At 47.6% G+C, this 20,258-nt stretch overlaps 1 protein-coding gene across 2 annotated transcripts in view; it reads right to left on the minus strand.

Moving 5' to 3' along the window:
• Positions 1-13,443, minus strand: part of CDK19 (cyclin dependent kinase 19) — a 589,804-nt gene extending 576,361 nt beyond the window's left edge. Inside the window, exon 1 of one of the 2 annotated variants that reach the window (XM_063917135.1) lies at positions 13,129-13,443. In XM_063917135.1, coding sequence (XP_063773205.1) covers positions 13,129-13,256 — 128 coding nt within the window. In that variant the 5' untranslated portion in view covers positions 13,257-13,443. Of the gene's footprint in view, positions 1-12,012; positions 12,154-13,128 lie in introns of those variants that run through there. The other variant, XM_063917136.1, reaches the window with a different exon arrangement.
• Positions 13,444-20,258: the final 6,815 nt, after the last annotated feature.

Raw genomic sequence — 20,258 nt, forward strand, 5'->3', positions numbered from 1 at the left:
TCAGGATTGTATGCGCATCGAATGCACTAAAAATGCACTTTCGATGAGATTTGTCTCAAGGTGAGCTTCAAGGGAAATCGGGACCGATATTGCGTCGAAAGCAAACGCACAAGTGTATGGGTACCATTAGGTCGACCACTATTGGTCAACAGTAAGTAGGTCGACATGGTTTCTAGGTCGACAGGGACTCTAGGTCGACATGTTCTAGGGCGACATGACAAAAGGTCGACATGAGTTTTTGCATTTTTTTTCTTTCATTTTTTTAACTTTTTCATACTTTACGATCCACGTGGACTACAACTGGGAAAGGTAACCTGGAAAAAAAAAGGTGAAAAAACTTATGTCGACTTACTACATGTCGACCTAGAGTCCCTGTCAACCTGGAAACCATGTCAACCTACTTATTGTCGACCAATAGTGGTCGACCTTGCATACCACACCATCAAGATATATACTGTATAATATATATGTATAAATAAATCACAGGGGCTCTGCTCTTCATCGGCATATAAATGTGTATACCTATGCTCCACAATAACCTTGAGATGTGTCTTGAAAGTGCTGGTAGTACATGCTGAAGGTACATTACTCTATGGGGGAAATCAATTGAGAGTGGGAAATGTAAAAAACAAAAAACAAACTTGTTTTTCTATTCAATTAGAGGAGAAAAATCAATGCATTTTTTCAAGCATCCACAACCCCAATCCCCCCCCCCCCCCCCCTGCAGGACTAATTAAGCACTAGGAAGTCCCCAATTAGCTTAATTAGTCAGTAATTACTCACTTTCCCCCTAAATGTACACAGGATAATGTAATGAAAATAGGATTTTAATTACCTACCGGTAAACCCTTTTCTCGCTGTCCGTAGAGGATGCTGGGGTCCACATTAGTACCATGGGGTATAGACCCCTTGGGAGCCATGGGCACTTTAAGAGTTTAATAGTGTGGGCTGGCTCCTCCCTCTATGCCCCTACTACCAGACTCAGTCTAGAAACTGTGCCAGAGGAGACGGACATACTTCGAGAGAAGGAAATACACAGATAGTGGTGAGATACACACCAGAACACACATAACAGAAAATCAAGCAACCAGCTTGAAACAAGTCAGCAACGGCTGAACAACAGTACTTAACCAAGTAACAAGGCTGTACTGAACCAGGAAACAACTGCAGGAAAATGAAGCGCTGGGCGTGCGCCCAGCATCGTCTACGGACTACGAGAAAAGGATTTACCGGTAGTTAATTTCTATTTTCTCTTACGTCCTAGAGGATGCTGGGGTCCACATTAGTACCATGGGGATGTACCAAAGCTCCCAGTACGGGAGGGAGAGCAAGGAGGCTCCTGCAGAACTGATTGACCAAACTTTAGGTCCTTAGAGGCCAAAGTATCGAACTTGTAGAACTTAGCAAACGTGTTAACCCCTGACCAAGTAGCTGCTCGGCAAAGCTATAAAGCCGAGACACCCCGAGCAGCCGCCCAGGAAGAACACAGTAGAGTGGGCCTTAACAGATTTTGGACACGGCAACCCTGCCATAGAATAAGCATGCTGGATAGTAAACCTGATCCAGCGAGAAATCGTCTGCTTAGAAGCAGGCCACCCAACCTTGGGGTAAATTTACTAAGATGGGAGTTCTATTTAAGATGGGATGTTGCCCATAGCAACCAATCAGAATCTACTTCTCATTTATCTAACACCTTCTAGAAGATAATACCTGGAATCTGATTGGTTGCTATGGGCAACATCCCTTCTTAAATAGAACTCCCATCTTAGTAAATTTACCCCCTTGTTGGGATCATAAAGGACAAAGAGCGTCCGACTTTCTGTGACGAGAAGTTCTCTTCACATAAATCTTCAAAGCCCTCACAACATCCAAGGACTTTGAGGTAATTGAGGAGTCAGTAGCCACTGGCACAACAATAGGTTGGTTGATATGAAAAGCTGACACAACCTTCGGAAGAAATTGCTGACGTGTCCTGAGCTCAGCTCTATCTTCATGAAAAATCAAGTAGGGGCTCTTGTAGGACAATGCCCCCAAATTCCGACACATGTCTAGCAGTTGCCAATGCCAACAGTGTGACGGTCTTCCAAGTAAGAAACTTGACCTCAACCTCCTGTAAAGGCTCGAACCAATTCGACTGCAAGAACTGCAGTACCACGTTAAGATCCCATGGTGCCGCAGGAGGTACAAAGGGAGGTTGGATGTGCAGAACCCCTTTCAAGAAAGTCTGAACCTCAGGGAGGTCAGCCAATTTTTTCCTGGAAGAAAATGGACAAAGCTGAAATCTGGACTTTTATGGAGCCTAGGCGCAGGCCCACATCCACCCCTGCTTGCAGGAATAGGAGAAACCGTCCAAGTTGAAACTCCACCGTAAGAGACTTCTTGGATTCACACCAAGACACATACTTTTTCCAAATCCGATGGTACTGTTTTGACGTTACTCCTTTCCTAGCCTGTATCAGGGTAGGAATAACTTTGTCCGGAATGCCCTTCCAAGCTAGTATCTGGCGTTCAACTTCCATGCCGTCAAACGTAGCCGGGATAAGTCTTGATAAGCGAACAGCCCCTGTTGCAGAAGGACCTCTCGAAGAGGAAGAGGCCTCGGATCTTCCAGCAGTAACTCCAGAAGATCCGCGTACCAAGCCCTTCTTGGCCAGTCCGGAGCAATGAGGGTCGCCTGAACTCTTGTTCTTTTGATTATTTTGAGAATCCTTGGGATGAGTGGAAGTGGAGGGAACACATACACTTACTTGAACACCCACGGAGTTACCAGGGCATCCACCGCCACTGCATGTGGATCCCTCGACCTGGAACAATATCTCCGAAGCTTCTTGTTAAGGCGTGAGGCCATCATGTCTATTTGAGGTACGCCCCATAGACTTGTCACCTCTGCGAACACCTCTGGGTGGAGGCCCCATTCTCCCAGATGGAGATTGTGTTTGCTGAGGAAGTCCGCTTCCCAGTTGTCCACTCCCGGAATGAAGATTGCCGACAGCGCCACCGCGTGCTTTTCCGCCCAGAGGAGGATTCTTGTTACCTCTGACATTGCAGCTCTGCTCTTCGTTCCGCCTTGTCGGTTTATGTAGGCCACGGTCGTTACATTTTCCGACTGAAACTGAATGGCCTGATCTTTCAGAAGATGTGCCGCTTGTAGAAGACCGTTGTACACGGGTCTTAGTTCTAGAATGTTTATCAGAAAGATGGATTCCAGATTTGACCACCTTCCTTGGAAATTTTCTCCTTGGGTGACTGCCCTCCAACCTTTGAGACTTGCATCCGTGGTTAGGAGGGTCCAATTCTGAATCCCGAACCTGCGGCCCTCTAGCAGGTGAGAGGTTTGCAGCCACCATAGGAGCGAGATTCTGGCCTTCGGTGACAGACGGATCCTCTGGTGCATGTGAAGATGAGATCCCAACCACATTGGTCAAGGAGATCCAGTTGAAAAGACCGTGCATGAAATCTTCCAAACTGTAGAGCCTCGTAGGAGGCTACCGTTTTCCCAGAAGGCAAATGCACTGATGAACCGATACCCGGGTTGGCTTCAAGACATCCCGGACCATTGCTTGTATCACCAATGCCTTCTCTTCCCACAGAAACACCCTCTGAACTTCCGTGTCGAGGATTATCCCCAGGAAAGACAGCCTCCTTGTCGGCTCCAAATTCGACTTTGGAAGGTTCAGGATCTATCCATGATCCTGGAGCAGATTAGTTGAGAGAGCAATACTCTGTAACAGCTTTTTCCTGGAAGATGCTTTTATTAGTAGATCATCCAGATTAGGAATTATGTTCACACCCTGCTTGCGGAGGAGTAGCATCATCTCCGCCATTACCTTGGTGAACACTCTTAGTGCCGTGGAGAGGCCAAACGGCAGTGCCTGGAACTGATAGTGACAGTCCAGCAGCGCAAATCTGAGATAAGCCTGGTGAGGCGGCCAGATTGTGATGTGAAGGTATGCATCCTTGATATCCAGGAATTCCCCCTCCTCCAGACCTGAGTTCATCGCTCTCAGAGATTCCATCTTGAATTTGAATTCCCTCAAGTAGGGGTTCAATGACTTTAGGTTTAATATCGGTCTTACCGAACCGTCCGGTTTCGGCACCACAAACAGGTTTGAGTAATAACCACTGTGTTGTAGGAGAGGTGGAACTGGAACAATGACATTTGACCTTAGCAATTTTTGAATGGCTTCCTGTAGGATTGCACTTTCTGTCAGCGAAGCTGGCAAGCCTGATTTGAGGAATCTGTGAGGTGGGAGTTCTTGAAACTCCAGTCTGTACCCCTAGGTAACAATATCTTGTACCCAGGGATCCAGGCATGAGGACGCCCAGACCTGACTGAAATTTCTTAGTCTTGCTCCCACCTGCCCGATCTCCAGGCTGTGCTGTCCACCGTCATGCCGAGGATTTTGAGGAAACAGAACCAGGTTTCTGTTCCTGGGACCCTGCGGGTGCAGGCTTTCGGGATTTCCCCCGACCACCTCTAAAGAAAGTGGAGGAGGATTTGGACTTTCTAACTTTAGCGGTCCGAAAGGACTGCATCGCAGACGTAGGTTATGATTTCCTAGTTGGTGGTGTAGCAGAGGGTAGAAAAGTTGACTTACCCGCAGTTGCTATGGAGATCCATGCATCCAGTGCTTCCCCAGAGCCTGACCTGTGAAGGGTAGGTTCTCCACACTCTTCTTGGAATCTGCATCCGCAGACCATTGGCACAGCCAGAGCCCCCTGCGTGCCGGGACAGCCATGGAAGAAGCCCTCGCGTTCAGATGTCCAAGGTCTTTCATGGCTTCCACCATGAAACCTGCAGAATCCTGTATGTGACGTAAAAACAATTCAATGGCACTTCTATCCATAGAATCTAACTCCTCTAGTAAAGTGCCTGACCACTTTACTGTGGCTTTAGAAATCCATGCACAGGCAAAAGTGGGTCTTAAAGCTATGCCATTTGCTGTGTATACAGGTTGAGTATCCCATATCCAAATATTCCGAAATACGGAATTTTTTGAGTGAGAGTGAGATAGTGAAACCTTGGTTTTCTGATGACTCAATGTACAAAAACTTTGTTTAATACACAAAGTTATTACTATAGATTGTAAGCTTGCGAGCAGGGCCTTCCTACCTCTATGACTGTTATCACCCAGTTTGTTATTTCAAATTGTAAAGCGCAACGGAATTTGCTGCGCTATATAAGAAACTGTTAATAAATAAATAATAAATAAATTAATAATATTGTATTAAATGACCTTCAGGTTGTGTGTATAAGTTATATATGAAACATAAATGAATTGTGTGAATGTACACACAATTTGTTTAATGCACAAAGTTATTAAAAATATTGGCTAAAATTACCTTTAGGCTGTGTGTATAAGGTGTATATGAAACATAAATGCATTCTGTGCTTAGACTTAGGTCCCATCACCATGATATCTCACTATGGTATGAAATTATTCCAAAATACGGAAAAATCCGATATCCAAAATACTTCTGGTCCCAAGCATTTTGGATAAGAGATACTCAACCTGTATAGACTTGAGTGTAGTCTCAATCTTGCGGTCGGCCGGCTCTTTTAAAGCGGTGGACCCAGGGACAGGCAAAACCACTTTCTTAGACAACCTAGAAACAGAAGCGTCTACTATCGGCGGATTTTCCCACTTTTTCCTATCCTCCTCAGGGAAAGGAAAAGCAATGAGAACCTTTTTAGGGATCTGGAATTTTTTCTCTGGGTTTTCCCAGGATTTTTCAAACAATGCGTTTAGTTCCTTAGACGCAGGGAATGTAAGGGAGGATTTCTTACTGTCAGTAAAGTAAACCTCCTCTATTTGCTCAGGTACTTTATCAGTAATGTATAAAATGTCCCTAATGGCCTCAATCGTGAGTTGCACCCCCTTAGCAAGGGATGCCTCACCCCCCAGTATATCCCCCTCACCGTCTCCTGTATCAGAGTCGTTATCTGTGTCGACAATACGACAAAACTTCTACAGATCTTTTCAAAACCTGTGTTTCAGTCTCATTATGAGCTATCCTAGATGAAATCTGGGATATCATTCCCTTAATAGAAGCCACCCATGGGTGTTCGGATTCAGAAGTCTGAGTCTGTATATTGCATTCCTGAGTACATGGAATAGATTCCTCTGGAGAGAACACACACTCTGGAGCACAAGATACAGAGTTCCTAGACATGGTAATGTCAGATATATAACACACACACACACAGGAAAATGTCAGACACAGTTTCCCCCAAAGTACCTTCAGAGAGACACAGAGTATAAGGAGCCAGCACACACAGCGCCCCAGTAGGCAGTTATTCTGATAAATGCCTGGCGCTGACTGAGTAACCTTAATAGATTAAACAGTGAATAACACTGCCCCCTTCTATAACACCCTGGTACCGCAGAGGATAACTGGACTGAAGTGGAGGGCAGCGCTCCCTGTCAGCATCTCTGTAGTGTGATCTGCAGGGAGAAAATGGCGCTGGTGAGTGCTGCATCCACTCTGAGGAGAAGCCCCGCACCCTGTAATGGCACATCTTCCTGCATTTATTATTTTATACTGGCCTGAGGTGTGCTTGTTGCTAACAGTGGGATTAGCCCGTTAGCTCAGATGACCAGTGTTAGGGTATTGCATTGGCCCAGGGCGTCCCTCACAACTGTACCTCTAAGCCCCCTGGAGCACAGCATCAGCGCTGCGCTCCCACCCTTGTGCCGACATTCCCGCAGGAAGCAGGGAGGCTGTTGCTAGCACCTCCCTGTACCGAACAGCTCATAAAAAATAATAAAACTAGAAGAGCCCCTAGGAGCTCCCCTAGCTGTGACCGGCTCCACCGGGCACATTTTCTAAACTGAGTATGGTAGGAGGGGCATAGAGGGAGGAGCCAGCCCACACTATTAAACTCTTAAAGTGCCCATGGCTCCCAAGGGACCCGTCTATACCCCATGGTACTAATGTGGACCCCAGCATCCTCTATGACGTAAGAGAAATGTCATTCACATGACAGAGAATAGTTGAATAAATAAAAAATATGTAATTTGAATTTTCCATATAAAATGTAATGAAAAAGCAAACACCGGTACTTCTGTAATTTACTGCTTTAAAAAACTGCAACGGTAATTTTCTATTGTGCAGTAACTCAAAAACAAACTATAAAGAAGTATTATGAACAGATGAAAACAACTAGATATAAAATAGCCACAAGTATTATCTACTAAAGGGGTTAATTTGGGAGTCCTGCTACATGTGGCGCATAGCTGTTTTCTTGCAAAATAATTTTTCAACACAGCCAAGTATAGTATACGGTTTTTCTTAAGAATTATGTGTAATAAGTCTTGTGAGACACACTGTAGACTAATCATCAGTTACAGTACAAACCAAAAAAACGTGTTATCTTGCAGAATTGCACTGTAGGCGCACATGCACATTCCACTGGATAGTCACTCTGGGCCTGATTCAGGTTTAGAAGTAAAGCAAAAAAAAAGCAAGTAACTTTGTGTCCAGAGCAAACCATATCACCATGCAAGTGGAGCAAATAAAGGTACAGGTTGAGTATCCCACATCAAAATATTCCGAAATACGGAATTTTTTGAGTAAGACAGATAGTGAAACCTTTGTTTTTTGATGGCTCAATGTACACAAACTTTGTTTAATACACAAAGTTATTAAACATATTATATTAAATGACCTCCAGGCTGTGTGTATAAGGTGTATATGAAACATTTGGATAACGGATACTCAACCTGTATATGTTTTCTATGTAGGGTAGATACTGGCTGCTTTTACAAGTAGTCCACAAATATTAGACAGCAGAGGCGGAACTAGCAGCAGTGCAGCCAAAGCAGTGCGGTTAAGGGGCCTCACAGTCAGCTGCATTATTAGAGCAGTACTATAAATGAGTCAGACTGACTCATTATAGTATGCCGCTGCCAGCCTCGTGCTGCTGTAATGGAGCTCCCACCTTGCTGCCTCCCGAGTCCCCACTCCTTTTCTATACTGAGGCTCTCATCTCACCTCCTAAGTTCCAGCCCCTCACCTCCACTCCTCTCAACTCTAAATCACCACCCTTCCCCTCCTCTCAGCAATGGTTCTCTCTTCCTGAGTCCCCGTCCATCCTCTCACCTCTGACTCCTGCTGTCATAGGTGTCCACATAGCCTCTGTCCTGTGCCACACACAATAGATGATGTGGGCACCGGTGAAAGAGAAAACCAGAGAAAGATGCAGTGGTAATGAAGTTGGTGAGATATGGGGGGGAATGGCACTGGAGAGAAGCAGTGAGAATGACGTTGGTGAGACTTGGGTGGGGGGTTAGGCTGAAGAGACTCAGGGGGAATGATGAGATGCAGGGGGAATAGCAGTGTAGTTCTTTAGTGGCGACAGTATGCACCTGCCCCTGCCCTGCTTTTTCACGTAAACACATAGGGGCTAGTTCACACTTGATCGCTGCCGTGCGTTTTCGCACAGTGGGTGATCAGGTCTGAACTGCGCATGCACTGCAATGCGCAGGCGCGGCGGTCCGCACCGATGGGGAGCGCCAGGATGGTGTGACAAATCCGATCGCACCGGCGATCGCAAGAAGATTGACAGGAAGAAGCCTTTTGCGGGTGGCAACTGACCGTTTCTAGGGAGTGTCCGGAAAAACGCAGGAGGGACCCGGCGTTTTGAGGGAGGATTCGTGACATCAGCTCCGGCCTCGATTATCACAGCGGCTGAGTAAGTCCTGGGCTGTGCAGAGACTGTACAAACTGCTATTTGTGCAGCTCTCCTGCGCATGCGATCGCGCACCTGCACAGCGAATTCCCCCTCCCACTGTAAGCAGCGACTACCTGATCGCAGGTATGCAAAAAATGCACCCTAGCGATCAGGTCTGAATTACCCCCATAGGGCATTATTCAATTCTTTTCACCCCTTTCCACACCTGTTCTGTTTCTGCTGACAGGCATGGTATAATCATTTCAGTTTGCTACCCCCGGTATAGCGAGGGCGCCCAACCCTTTATGTAACTAAACCTGATTACTATGGATGCGATATGCGCGATAACGGGGATCACTTTAGAAAGGAGATTGGGCGTGATATATCATTTGAATACCGCCCATAGGATCTGGAATAAGTTCCCGCACCTTTGTCTTTTCAGGCAAAAATAGACAATTTGTAGCCGCAAAAATTGGGGAATAATTGGATAAGCAAATAAATAAATAAATAAATCAGCAATAACTTGTGAAACCCCCCCATTTTTTGCAGCAATTTTCGTGTCTATTTGGATACCCCCCATTACTGTCACAGATAACATAATAAATGCAAGAGAAATTACGGTTTGTTTTCTTTTGCGTGGAGGGGGGCCCAAAGCATATTTATTGCACCTTGGTCCACCACTCGCTAGTTCCGCCACTGTTAGATCACTATATTTTCACATTGCAATGTAGATTTCAGCTTGAACACACCCCACCCAAATCTAAACATCTCTGCACATGTTACATCTGCCCCACAAGCATTGCAACATGGTTTTAAAGCCCAGTTACTTGCTTTTTCTGCACTTACAACATTAATCAGGCCATCTAAGCCTATTTTTGCAGGCTTCTGGGGCAAAGAGCATGACCTGCTTTAAAGTCTTGACTACTAACACTAGGATAACTCCTTTTTTCATTTATATCTCCTGAAATACTTCTCATTCCAGTCTTGTTTATATTATAAATAACTTATGACACTGAGACAGTATTTATTACATGTGTCACTATCATACAGTTTTGTGGTTTTATTACATTGGTAGACACACACCCAAAACGTGAATTCCTGTGTAAAGGACAACTGGAAGGAGTCCCATTGAAAGAAAAGGACTGCTCTAAGGGGCCCTACTCACTGGCCGACCCGCCGCCGAGCTGCCCGACGGCGGATACGGCCGACGAGCGACCCGGCGGCGGGGGGACAGTGACGGGGGGAGTGAAGTTTCTTCACTCCCCCCGTCACGCGGCTGCATTGAAGTGCAGGCAAACATGGACGAGATCGTCCATATTGGCCTGCATGCACAGCCGACGGGAGACCAGCGATGAACGAGCGCGGGGACGCGCATCGTTCATCGCAGGAGTCTCCACACTGAAAGATATGAACGAGTTCTCGTTCATTTATGAACGAGATCGTTCATATCTTTCAAAAAATCGGCCAGTGTGTAGGGCCTATCAGCCACACCTCTTAAGATGTATAAAAGTCGTTATTTTCTTGAGAATTCAAATGCTTTACAACCCAAGTAAAAAGGCCGTTTACATTCAAATATGCTTCACTACCAGGAACCTATAACTTCCTGAAAGACAAAATCGAATTTATGTTTTTTGCCATGCAAGTGGCACAAAACTAGGGACATACTGTACGTACACCAAGCATGCATGGAGCAAGGAACACCTAAATTTACTGCTCTTCTTCTATCTGAATATGAAATATTTTGTACCATACTCCAACAATGTGAAGACACAAATTCATGCTATTTCCATAGTACCATTTTTTGTAGCCTAATACTGTAGTTTACATTTATTGTAACCTTTACATTTAGTGTAACTCACTAAACAACTAAGGGGCATATCCAGGTTTGTTAGCAAACCAAAAAAGCACACTAATGGAAAAAACCATGTTGCGCTGCAGGTGGGACAGATGTAATATGTGCACAGGAATTTAGATTTGGGTGGGTTATATTGTTTCTGTGCAGGGTAAACACCGGCAACTTTATTTTTGCACTGCAATTTAGATTTCAGTTTGAACACACCCCACCCAAATCTAACTCTCTGCACATGTTACATCTGCCCCACCTGCAGTGCAACATGTGTTTTGCCCATTAGTGTGCTTTTTTTGGTTTGCTAACAAACCTGAATAAGGCCCCAAGTTCTAAGTTAAACGTGGTAGATAAACTGTACAAGAAAAAAGCCCTAATTATTATTATTATTATTATTATTATTATTATTATTATAATAATCATCATGTCGGTGCTACAGTTTGAATTTTAGGGGCTTGTTGAAGACACACATTTACATTCCTTGTAAGGCTGTACATGTGCAATATACTGTACCTTTCCCAAAAAGGGACCAATATTGCGAAACTCAAACAATCCCGAAATGAACACAAGACAAGAGCAGCTGCAGTTAGTGAAGCTTCAAGGACAAGTAGAAGAACATTCTACAATCTGTCTTGATTCTGGCAGGGCAATCCCACAATCGGATGACTGACCTGTTAAGACCCGTACACACTAGGCGATATAGTTAGCAATATCGCTCATTTTTACCCTCCTGAACGATATCGCTTACTATATCGTCCAGTGTGTATGCTGCAGATGACGGCCAATGTGCAGTCACGGGGGTCATAAATGGCCCCCTCAGTCAGCTGTGCATGCAGCCTAATCTGACAATATCGTCAGATGCTGCATGATGTCACTGTGCGATATTGCTAACGATATCGCAGTATGTATGCCCACGTCGGGTGGACCGGCCAGGGAAGGGACACACTCAGCAAAGTCGGTCCTGCAGCGAATAGCCTAGTGTGTATGCATCTTTAAGCTGGGTAAACATTAGGTAACCTCCAATAGTTAGCAGTCAGCGCTATATCACTGATTGCTAATTAGGGAAGATCGCCAGAACAATATCGTTCAGTGACGTCATCCCCTTCTTAAAGTTGAGCGGCATGTTCAATAGATAATGCCTGAACAAGAACGAACTGCGGGTTCGGGCACTGTTCAGGTATACACACTAACCAATATGAAAAAAAAGATCTTTTTAAAAAAAGATTGTTACCATTCGTATTGTCTACTGTATCGCCAAGTGTGTGGGGCTATAGGGGGTCATTCCGAGTTGATTGCACGCTGATGATTTTCGCAGCGCAGCGATCAGGTAAAAAACTGCAAAATTGCGCATGCGTATGCACAGCAATGCGCACGCACATCGTACGGGTACAAACAGCATCGTTGCTGTGCACTGCTTCTAGCGACAATTCCATTCGCACAGCCGATCGCAAGGAGATTGACAGGAAGGGGGCGTTTATGGGTATCAACTGACCGTTTTCTAACGCAGGCGTGTCCAGGCGTTTGCAGGGCGGGAGTCTGACGTCAATTTTGGGACAGGACAGGCTGAAGTGATCGCAAGGGCTGAGTAAGTTCAGACCTACTCAAACTGCAAAAAACATTTTCGTCCCGCTCGGCTGCACGTGATCGCACACTTGCAAAGTGAAATACAACTCCTCCGTGGGCGGCGACTATGTGATCGCTGCTCTGCAAAAAATAGCTAGCGAGCAATCAACTCGGAATGAGGGCCATAGTGCGGACTTTTGACACACTGCAAGGACATTTATGTTGCTGGCACCCTAAGGGGACATACAGCACGTTGCTTTCAAGGGGCTACTTTTACTTAAATCACGTCAGTAGCCTAATACGATTCACAGCCTCTTTTTACACCTGTTAGCAGGATTATAATGCAAATTACATTTTGTTGTCTCACTTCATGATGCAATTAATCAGTAACAGCGTCAAAAACGATTCGGTTTCTTTGTGTTTAGTATAACCCGTCTTATATCTGCAGGGTGTAAGCTGCCACATTTTCTTTCTAAAACTTTTGAAAAGTGTGTGTAACACAGGGCAGTGTGAGCGGAAGGCTAGCGGCCCATACATGGCTCCGTGTAGCGGCTTATAGGAGCTAGAGAGATACTGCCCTGGGGTAATGCTGGGATAGTGTGGCTGTTGCCGCGCTGCGTGAGAGGGGCTGTTAGGTCCCTATGTCATCGGAGCGGGGAAGCAGCAGCAACAGAGATGGAGGAGGCAGAGAGACACACATGGAGGCAGGAGGGGGTGGGGCACAAGGCAGGCTTACCCTAACATAAACATTTGTAGCCCTGTCACTCCCCTCCCCCAAAACAACTTCCAGCATCCCAGGCGTGTGCAGCGGAGGAGGGAGCTACACACACACACACGGTGCAGCATCACCATCATCAATAACATGCCAGGCTGACAGCAGCAGCGCCCGCCGCCCACTACATCCAAGTGCACACATGTACGGCCAGGGGTGAGCGCGCACACATGCACTGCCTGCACCAGGGAACCTACAACTGCGCTGGTGATAGATACCGTGCACACACACCGCCCTGTGCCCGCCCCCTGCCCACCTCCCAGCGCCACTTACCCATCTTTCCTCTTGGCTTTGTAAACATGCCCGTAGGTTCCCCGACCCACTTTGCAACCTTCATATTCAAAGAGATCCTCCACCCGCTCCCGCTCGGCAGACAGCTTGCTCTTGAATTCGTAATCCATGCTCCTCGGCCGGGCGGTGTTTAACCCATCAATGCTCTCCCACCCGGGCGGCGGCGGCTGCTGGGGCTTACATGCAATGAGTAGCCAGCTCTACCGCCACCATTTCCTTGTTTTCCTTCTGTGAACACAGACGTATGCCATGTACTATGCGGCACAGCGCCCCCTGTCTTCGCTTTCTATTTCTATCGCTAGCTTCCCGGATACAACGGGTTACAGGCCGCCCACCCCTGCAACGTCATGCTGCGGGGGCGGGGCCGAGACGCGGCGTGTTGCTGCGCTGCTGGAAGAGCGGGGAGTCCGCTTGTGTGATCGTGGGTGAGGGTGCTCAATACGCGTGTGGCCTGGTGTGTTTGGCGGCGGCGGGCATGTGTGTGCGTAGCGCTATGGGTAACACAACAGTACGGTGCTCAGTGATAATCCTCGGAATTTCAGAGCAAAATATGTCCCATGCAGATGGCTTTATATATCACAGAGGTTCTCAAACTCGGTCCTCAGGACCCCACGGGATAGTACGGTCATTAGGTCAATAACACAGGTCGAAAGTCATTAGGTTGACCACTGTTGGTCGACATGGAAAAAGGTCGACATGAGTTTTTCACATTTTTCCAATTTTTGAACTTTTTCATACTTTACGATCCACTTGGACTACGATTGGGAATAGTAACCTGTCCCTAGCGCAGCGGAGCGAGGCACCTTGCCCGAAGCATGGCGAGCGAAGCGGTGCACTAATTGGGGTTCCCTGTCACTTTACGACGAAAACTACACCAAAAAAGAAGTAAAAAAACTCATGTCAACCTTTTTCCATGTCGACCTAGTACATGTTGACCTAATGACCATGACGACCAATCGTGGTCGACCTAATGACCATACCCGGATCCCACATGGTTCACGTATTCTATGTCACCCAGCAGGTGCACTGTGTATCACCAACTCGCATTTTAAAAATCTACAGGTGACCTGCAAAACATGGTCCATGTGGGGTCCTGAGGACCGAGTTTGAGAACCTGTGATATAGCCCGAAAGGGGATTAAGGGGGTCATTCCAAGTTGATCGCTCGCTAGCAGTTTTTAGCAGCCGTGCAAACGCTATGCCACCGCCCACTGGGAGTGTATTTTAGCTTATCAGAAGTGCAAACGTTTTTATCGCAGAGCACCTGCAAAAAAAATTTGTGTAGTTTCAGAGTAGCTCAAGACCTGCTCAGCACTTGCGATCATTTCCGACTATATAGTTCCGGATTTGACGTCACACACCCGCCCAGAGTTCGCCTAGCCACGCCTGCGTTTTTCCTGGCACGCCTGCGTTTTTCCGACCACTCCCTGAAAACGGTCAGTTGACAGCCAGAAACTCCCTCTTCATTTCAATCACACTGCGACTGAAATGCTTCGCTAGACCCTGTGCAAAACTACATCGTTTGTTGTGCCCGTACGACATGCGTGTGCATTGTGCCGCATACGCATGCGCAGAACTGCCATTTTTTAGCCTGATCACTGCGCTGCGAACAAATGCAGCTAGCGATCAACTCGGAATGACCACCTAAGTACACTGTGGACTTTGCACACTGAGCGCCAGATAAGCTGCAGGGCGATTCTCCATGATGCACGGGACAGCTACACAAATTCAAACAACATACTTCTCCAAAAAAAGACATTTTATTGGGTCTTACATTATAGGCTAAAGGTGGGTAAACACTACCCGATGTTTAAATGCCGGTGTTGCACGATATAGCGTTTAACGATATAGTGCGTACACACTGAACATTAGCGTTCATCGATAACATTCAGTGACGTCACAACTGGCATTCTCGGACATGTAGCTCAGCCCGACATTGACGAGTTGAGCTGCATGTCTACTCAATATTGCTAAACGACGTAAGGGAGCGCGCATAGGGGGTAATTCCAAGTTGATCGCAGTAGGAAATATTTTAGCAGCTGGGCAAAACCATGTGCACTGCAGGGGAGGCAGATATAACATTTGCAGAGAGAGTAAGGGTGTGTACACACGGTGAGATCTTTTCTTCCGATTCTGACTATATAGTCAGAATCGGAAGAAAAGATAGTGCAGATCGCAAGGTGACAGTCACCTTGCGATCCCGATTCGATGCCGATGCGCGGTCGGCATCGGCAGAAAAAATAGACTGTGCAGCCAAGTCAATCTTGACTATCTCTATAGAAGAGATAGTCAAGATTGACACTTAACCAAAATCGCACAGAACCAGGATCGCAAGCACACTCATTATGTGCTTGCGATACTGGCTAAGTGCCGACCCGGCCCCTGTCGCACAGTGAGAATCGGTTAAGTCCGAATCTCACCGTGTGTACACCCCCTTAGATTTGGGTGAGTTATTTTGTTTCTGTGCAGGGTAAATACTGGCTGCTTTATTTTTACACTGCAATTTAGATTGCAGATTGAACACACCACACCCAAATCTAATAGGCCCTACACACATGCCGATATCACTGCACAATATGAACGTTCATATCGTGCAGTGTGGAGTCACCAGCGATGAACGATGCACGGCCCCGCGCTCGTTCATCGCTGGTGACATGTCGGCTGTGCATGCAGGCCAATATGGACGAGATCGTCCATATTTGCCTGCACGTCTATGGTGACGGGGGGAGTGAAGAAACTTCACTCCCCCCGCCGCCGGGTCGGCCGTCGGGCACCTCGGCGGCACATCGCCTAATGTGTAGGGCGCATAACTCTCAGCACATGTTATATCTGCCTCCCCTGCAGTGCACATGGTTTTGCCCAACTGCTAAAAAATTTCCTGCTGCTATCAACTTACCCCCACAGTTCACCAATATCACCCCCATACACACTGGATGATTTCCTGCTAAAAATAAATGATAATGACATAAATGTCGTTATTGTTTATTTCTCTAACGTCCTAGTGGATGATGGGGACTCCGTAAGGACCATGGGGAATAGACGGGCTCCGCAGGAGACTGGGCACTCTAAAAAAGATTTAGTACTACTGGTGTGCACTGGCTCCTCCCTCTATGCCCCTCCTCCAGACCTCAGTTAGAATCTGTGCCCGGACAGAGCTGGGTGCATTTTAGTGAGCTCTCCTGAGCTTGCTAATAAGAAAGTATTTTAGTTAGGTTTTTTATTTTCAGAGAGCTTCTGCTGGCAACAGACTCTCTGCTACGTGAGACTGAGGGGAGAGAAGCAAACCTACTAACTGCGGCTAGGTTGCGCTTCTTAGGCTACTGGACACCATTAGCTCCAGAGGGATCGAACACAGGACCTGACCTTGTCGTCCGTTCCCGGAGCCGCGCCGCCGTCCCCCTCGCAGAGCCAGAAGTCAGAAGCCGGCGGGTTGAAGAAAGAAGACGTCAAAATCGGCGGAAGAAGACTCCTGTCTTCATATGAGGTAGCGCACAGCACTGCAGCTGTGCGCCATTGCGCCCACACTAACACACACTCCGGTCACTGTAGGGCGCAGGGGGGGGCGCCCTGGGCAGCAATTAGATACCTCCTGGCAAAAGCAGCATATATACAGTTGGATACTTATATGCATGAGCCCCCACCATTAATTTTACACAAAATCGCGGGACAGAAGCCCGCCGCTGAGGGGGCGGGGCCTTCTTCCTCAGCACTCACCAGCGCCATTTTCTCTCCACAGCTCCGCTGAGAGGAAGCTCCCCAGGCTCTCCCCTGCAGACTCACGGTAGAAAGGGTAAAAAGAGGGGGGGGGCACATAAATTTAGCGCATTTAATATATATACACAGCAGCTACTGGGTAAACACTAAGTTACTGTGTGATTCCTGGGTCATATAGCGCTGGGGTGTGTGCTGGCATACTCTCTCTCTGTCTCTCCAAAAGGCCTTGTGGGGGTCCTGTCCTCATATAGAGCATCCCCTGTGTGTGTGGTGTGTCGGTACGCGTGTGTCGACATGTTTGACGAAGAGGGCTATGTGGAGGCAGAGCAAGTACAGATGAATGACGTGTCTCCGCCGACGGCGCCGACACCTGATTGGATGGATATATGGAAGGTGTTAAATGATAATGTAAACTCCTTACATAAAAGATTGGATAAAGCTGATGCCTTGGGACAGTCGGGGTCTCAGCCCATGCCTGATCCTACAGTGCAGAGGCCGTCAGGGTCTCAGAAGCGCCCACTATCCAAAATGGTTGACACAGATATCGACACGGATTCTGACTCCAGTGTCGATGACGATGATGCAAAATTGCAGCCTAAAATGGCTAAAGCCATCCGCTACATGATTATAGCAATGAAGGATGTATTGCACATATCAGAGGTAAACCCTGTCCCTGACAAAAGGGTGTATATGTATGGGGAGAAAAAGCAAGAGGTGACTTTTCCCCCTTCACATGAGTTAAATGAATTATGTGAAAAAGCGTGGGATTCCCCCGATAAGAAAGTGCTGATTTCCAAAAGGTTACTTATGGCGTACCCTTTCCCGCCAACGGACAGGATGCGCTGGGAATCCTCCCCTAGGGTAGATAAAGCTCTGACACGCTTATCTAAAAAAGGTGGCCCTGCCGTCACAGGATACGGCCGCCCTAAAGGATCCTGCAGATAGGAAGCAGGAAAGTATCCTGAAGTCTGTTTATACACACTCAGGTACTATACTGAGGCCGGCAAATGCGTCGGCCTGGATGTGTAGTGCTGTAGCAGCATGGACAGATAATCTGTCTGAGGAAATGGATACCTTAGACAAGGATACCATTTTACTGACCCGGGGGCATATAAAAGACGCTGTCCTATATATGAGGGATGCCCAGAGGGACATTTGCCTACTGGGCTCTAGAATAAATGCAATGTCAATTTCTGCCAGAAGGGTCCTGTGGACTCGGCAATGGACAGGTGATGCCGACTCCAAAAAGCACATGGAGGTGTTACCTTACAAGGGTGAGGAATTGTTTGGGGACGGTCTCTCGGACCTAGTTTCCACAGCTACGGCTGGGAAGTCAAACTTTTTGCCATATATTCCCTCACAGCCTAAGAAAGCACCGTATTACCAAATGCAGTCCTTTCGATCACAGAGAAGCAAGAAGGTTAGAGGTGCGTCCTTTCTTGCCAGAGGCAGGGGTAGAGGAAAGAAGCTGCACCATACAGCTAGTTCCCAGGAACAGAAGTCCTCCCCGGCTTCCACTAAATCCACCGCATGACGCTGGGGCTCCACAGGAGCCAGGAGCGGTGGGGGCGCGTCTCCGAAATTTCAGCCACCAGTGGGTTCGCTCACAGGTGGATCCCTGGGCTATACAGATTGTGTCTCAGGGATACAAGCTGGAATTCGAAGTGATGCCCCCTCACCGTTACCTCAAATCGGCACTGCCAGCTTCCCCCATAGAAAGGGAAGTAGTGTTAGCGGCAATTCACAAGTTATATCTCCAGCAGGTGGTGGTAAAGGTTCCCCTCCTTCAACAAGGAAGAGGATACTATTCCACAATGTTTGTGGTACCGAAACCAGACGGTTCGGTCAGACCCATATTGAATTTAAAATCCCTGAACATTTATCTGAAAAGATTCAAGTTCAAAATGGAATCGCTCAGAGCGGTCATTGCAAGCCTGGAAGAGGGGGATTTTATGGTGTCTCTGGACATCAAGGATGCTTACTTGCATGTCCCCATTTATCCACCTCATCAGGAGTACCTCAGATTTGTGGTACAGGACTGTCATTACCAATTCCAGACGTTGCCGTTTGGGCTCTCCACGGCACCGAGAATATTTACCAAGGTAATGGCAGAAATGATGGTGCTCCTTCGAAAGCAAGGAGTCACAATTATCCCATACTTGGACGATCTCCTCATAAAGGCGAGGTCCAGAGAGCAGTTGCTGATCAGCGTAGCACACTCTCAGGAAGTGTTGCAACAGCACGGCTGGATTCTGAATATTCCAAAGTCGCAGCTGATTCCTACTACCCGTCTGCCTTTTCTGGGCATGATTCTGGACACGGACCAGAAGAAGGTGTTTCTCCCGGCGGAGAAGGCTCAAGAGCTCGTGACTCTAGTCAGAGACCTCTTAAAACCGAAACAGGTGTCGGTGCATCGCTGCACGCGAGTCCTGGGAAAGATGGTGGCATCATACGAAGCCATTCCCTTCGGCAGGTTCCATGCGAGGATCTTTCAGTGGGATCTGTTGGACAAGTGGTCCGGATCGCATCTTCAGATGCATCGGCTGATCACCCTGTCCCCGAGGGCCAGGGTGTCTCTCCTGTGGTGGCTGCAGAGTGCTCACCTTCTCGAGGGCCGCAGGTTCGGCATACAGGACTGGGTCCTGGTGACCACGGATGCGAGCCTCCGAGGATGGGGGGCAGTCACTCAGGGAAGAAACTTCCAAGGGTTGTGGACAAGTCAGGAGGCTTGTCTGCACATAAATATCCTGGAACTAAGGGCCATATACAACGCCCTGAGTCAAGCGGAGCCTCTGCTTCGCAACCAACCGGTGCTGATTCAGTCAGACAACATCACCGGAGTGGCTCATGTAAACCGCCAGGGCGGCACAAGAAGCAGAGTGGCGATGGCAGATGCCACCAGGATTCTTCGTTGGGAGGAGAATCACGTGCAAGCACTGTCAGCAGTGTTCATTCCGGGAGTGGACAACTAGGAAGCAGACTTCCTCAGCAGGCACGACCTCCACCCGGGAGAGTGGGGACTTCATCACGAAGTCTTCACTCCGATTACAAATCGATGGGAACTGCCACAGGTGGACATGATGGCGTCCTGTCTCAACAAAAAGCTACAAAGGTATTGCGCCAGGTCAAGAGACCCTCAGGCGATAGCTGTGGATGCCCTGGTAACACCGTGGGTGTTCCAGTCGGTCTATGTGTTTCCTCCTCTTCCTCTCATACCCAAGGTGCTGAGAATCGTAAGAAAAAGAGGAGTGAGAACAATACTCATTGTTCCGGATTGGCCAAGAAGGACTTGGTACCCGGAACTGCAAGAAATGCTCACAGAGGACCCATGGCCTCTGCCTCTCAGACAGGACCTGTTGCAACAGGGGCCCTGTCTGTTCCAAGACTTACCGCGGCTGC

The sequence above is a fragment of the Pseudophryne corroboree genome, chromosome 4, assembly GCF_028390025.1.
Source record: "Pseudophryne corroboree isolate aPseCor3 chromosome 4, aPseCor3.hap2, whole genome shotgun sequence".
Classification (NCBI taxonomy): Eukaryota; Metazoa; Chordata; class Amphibia; order Anura; family Myobatrachidae; genus Pseudophryne; species Pseudophryne corroboree.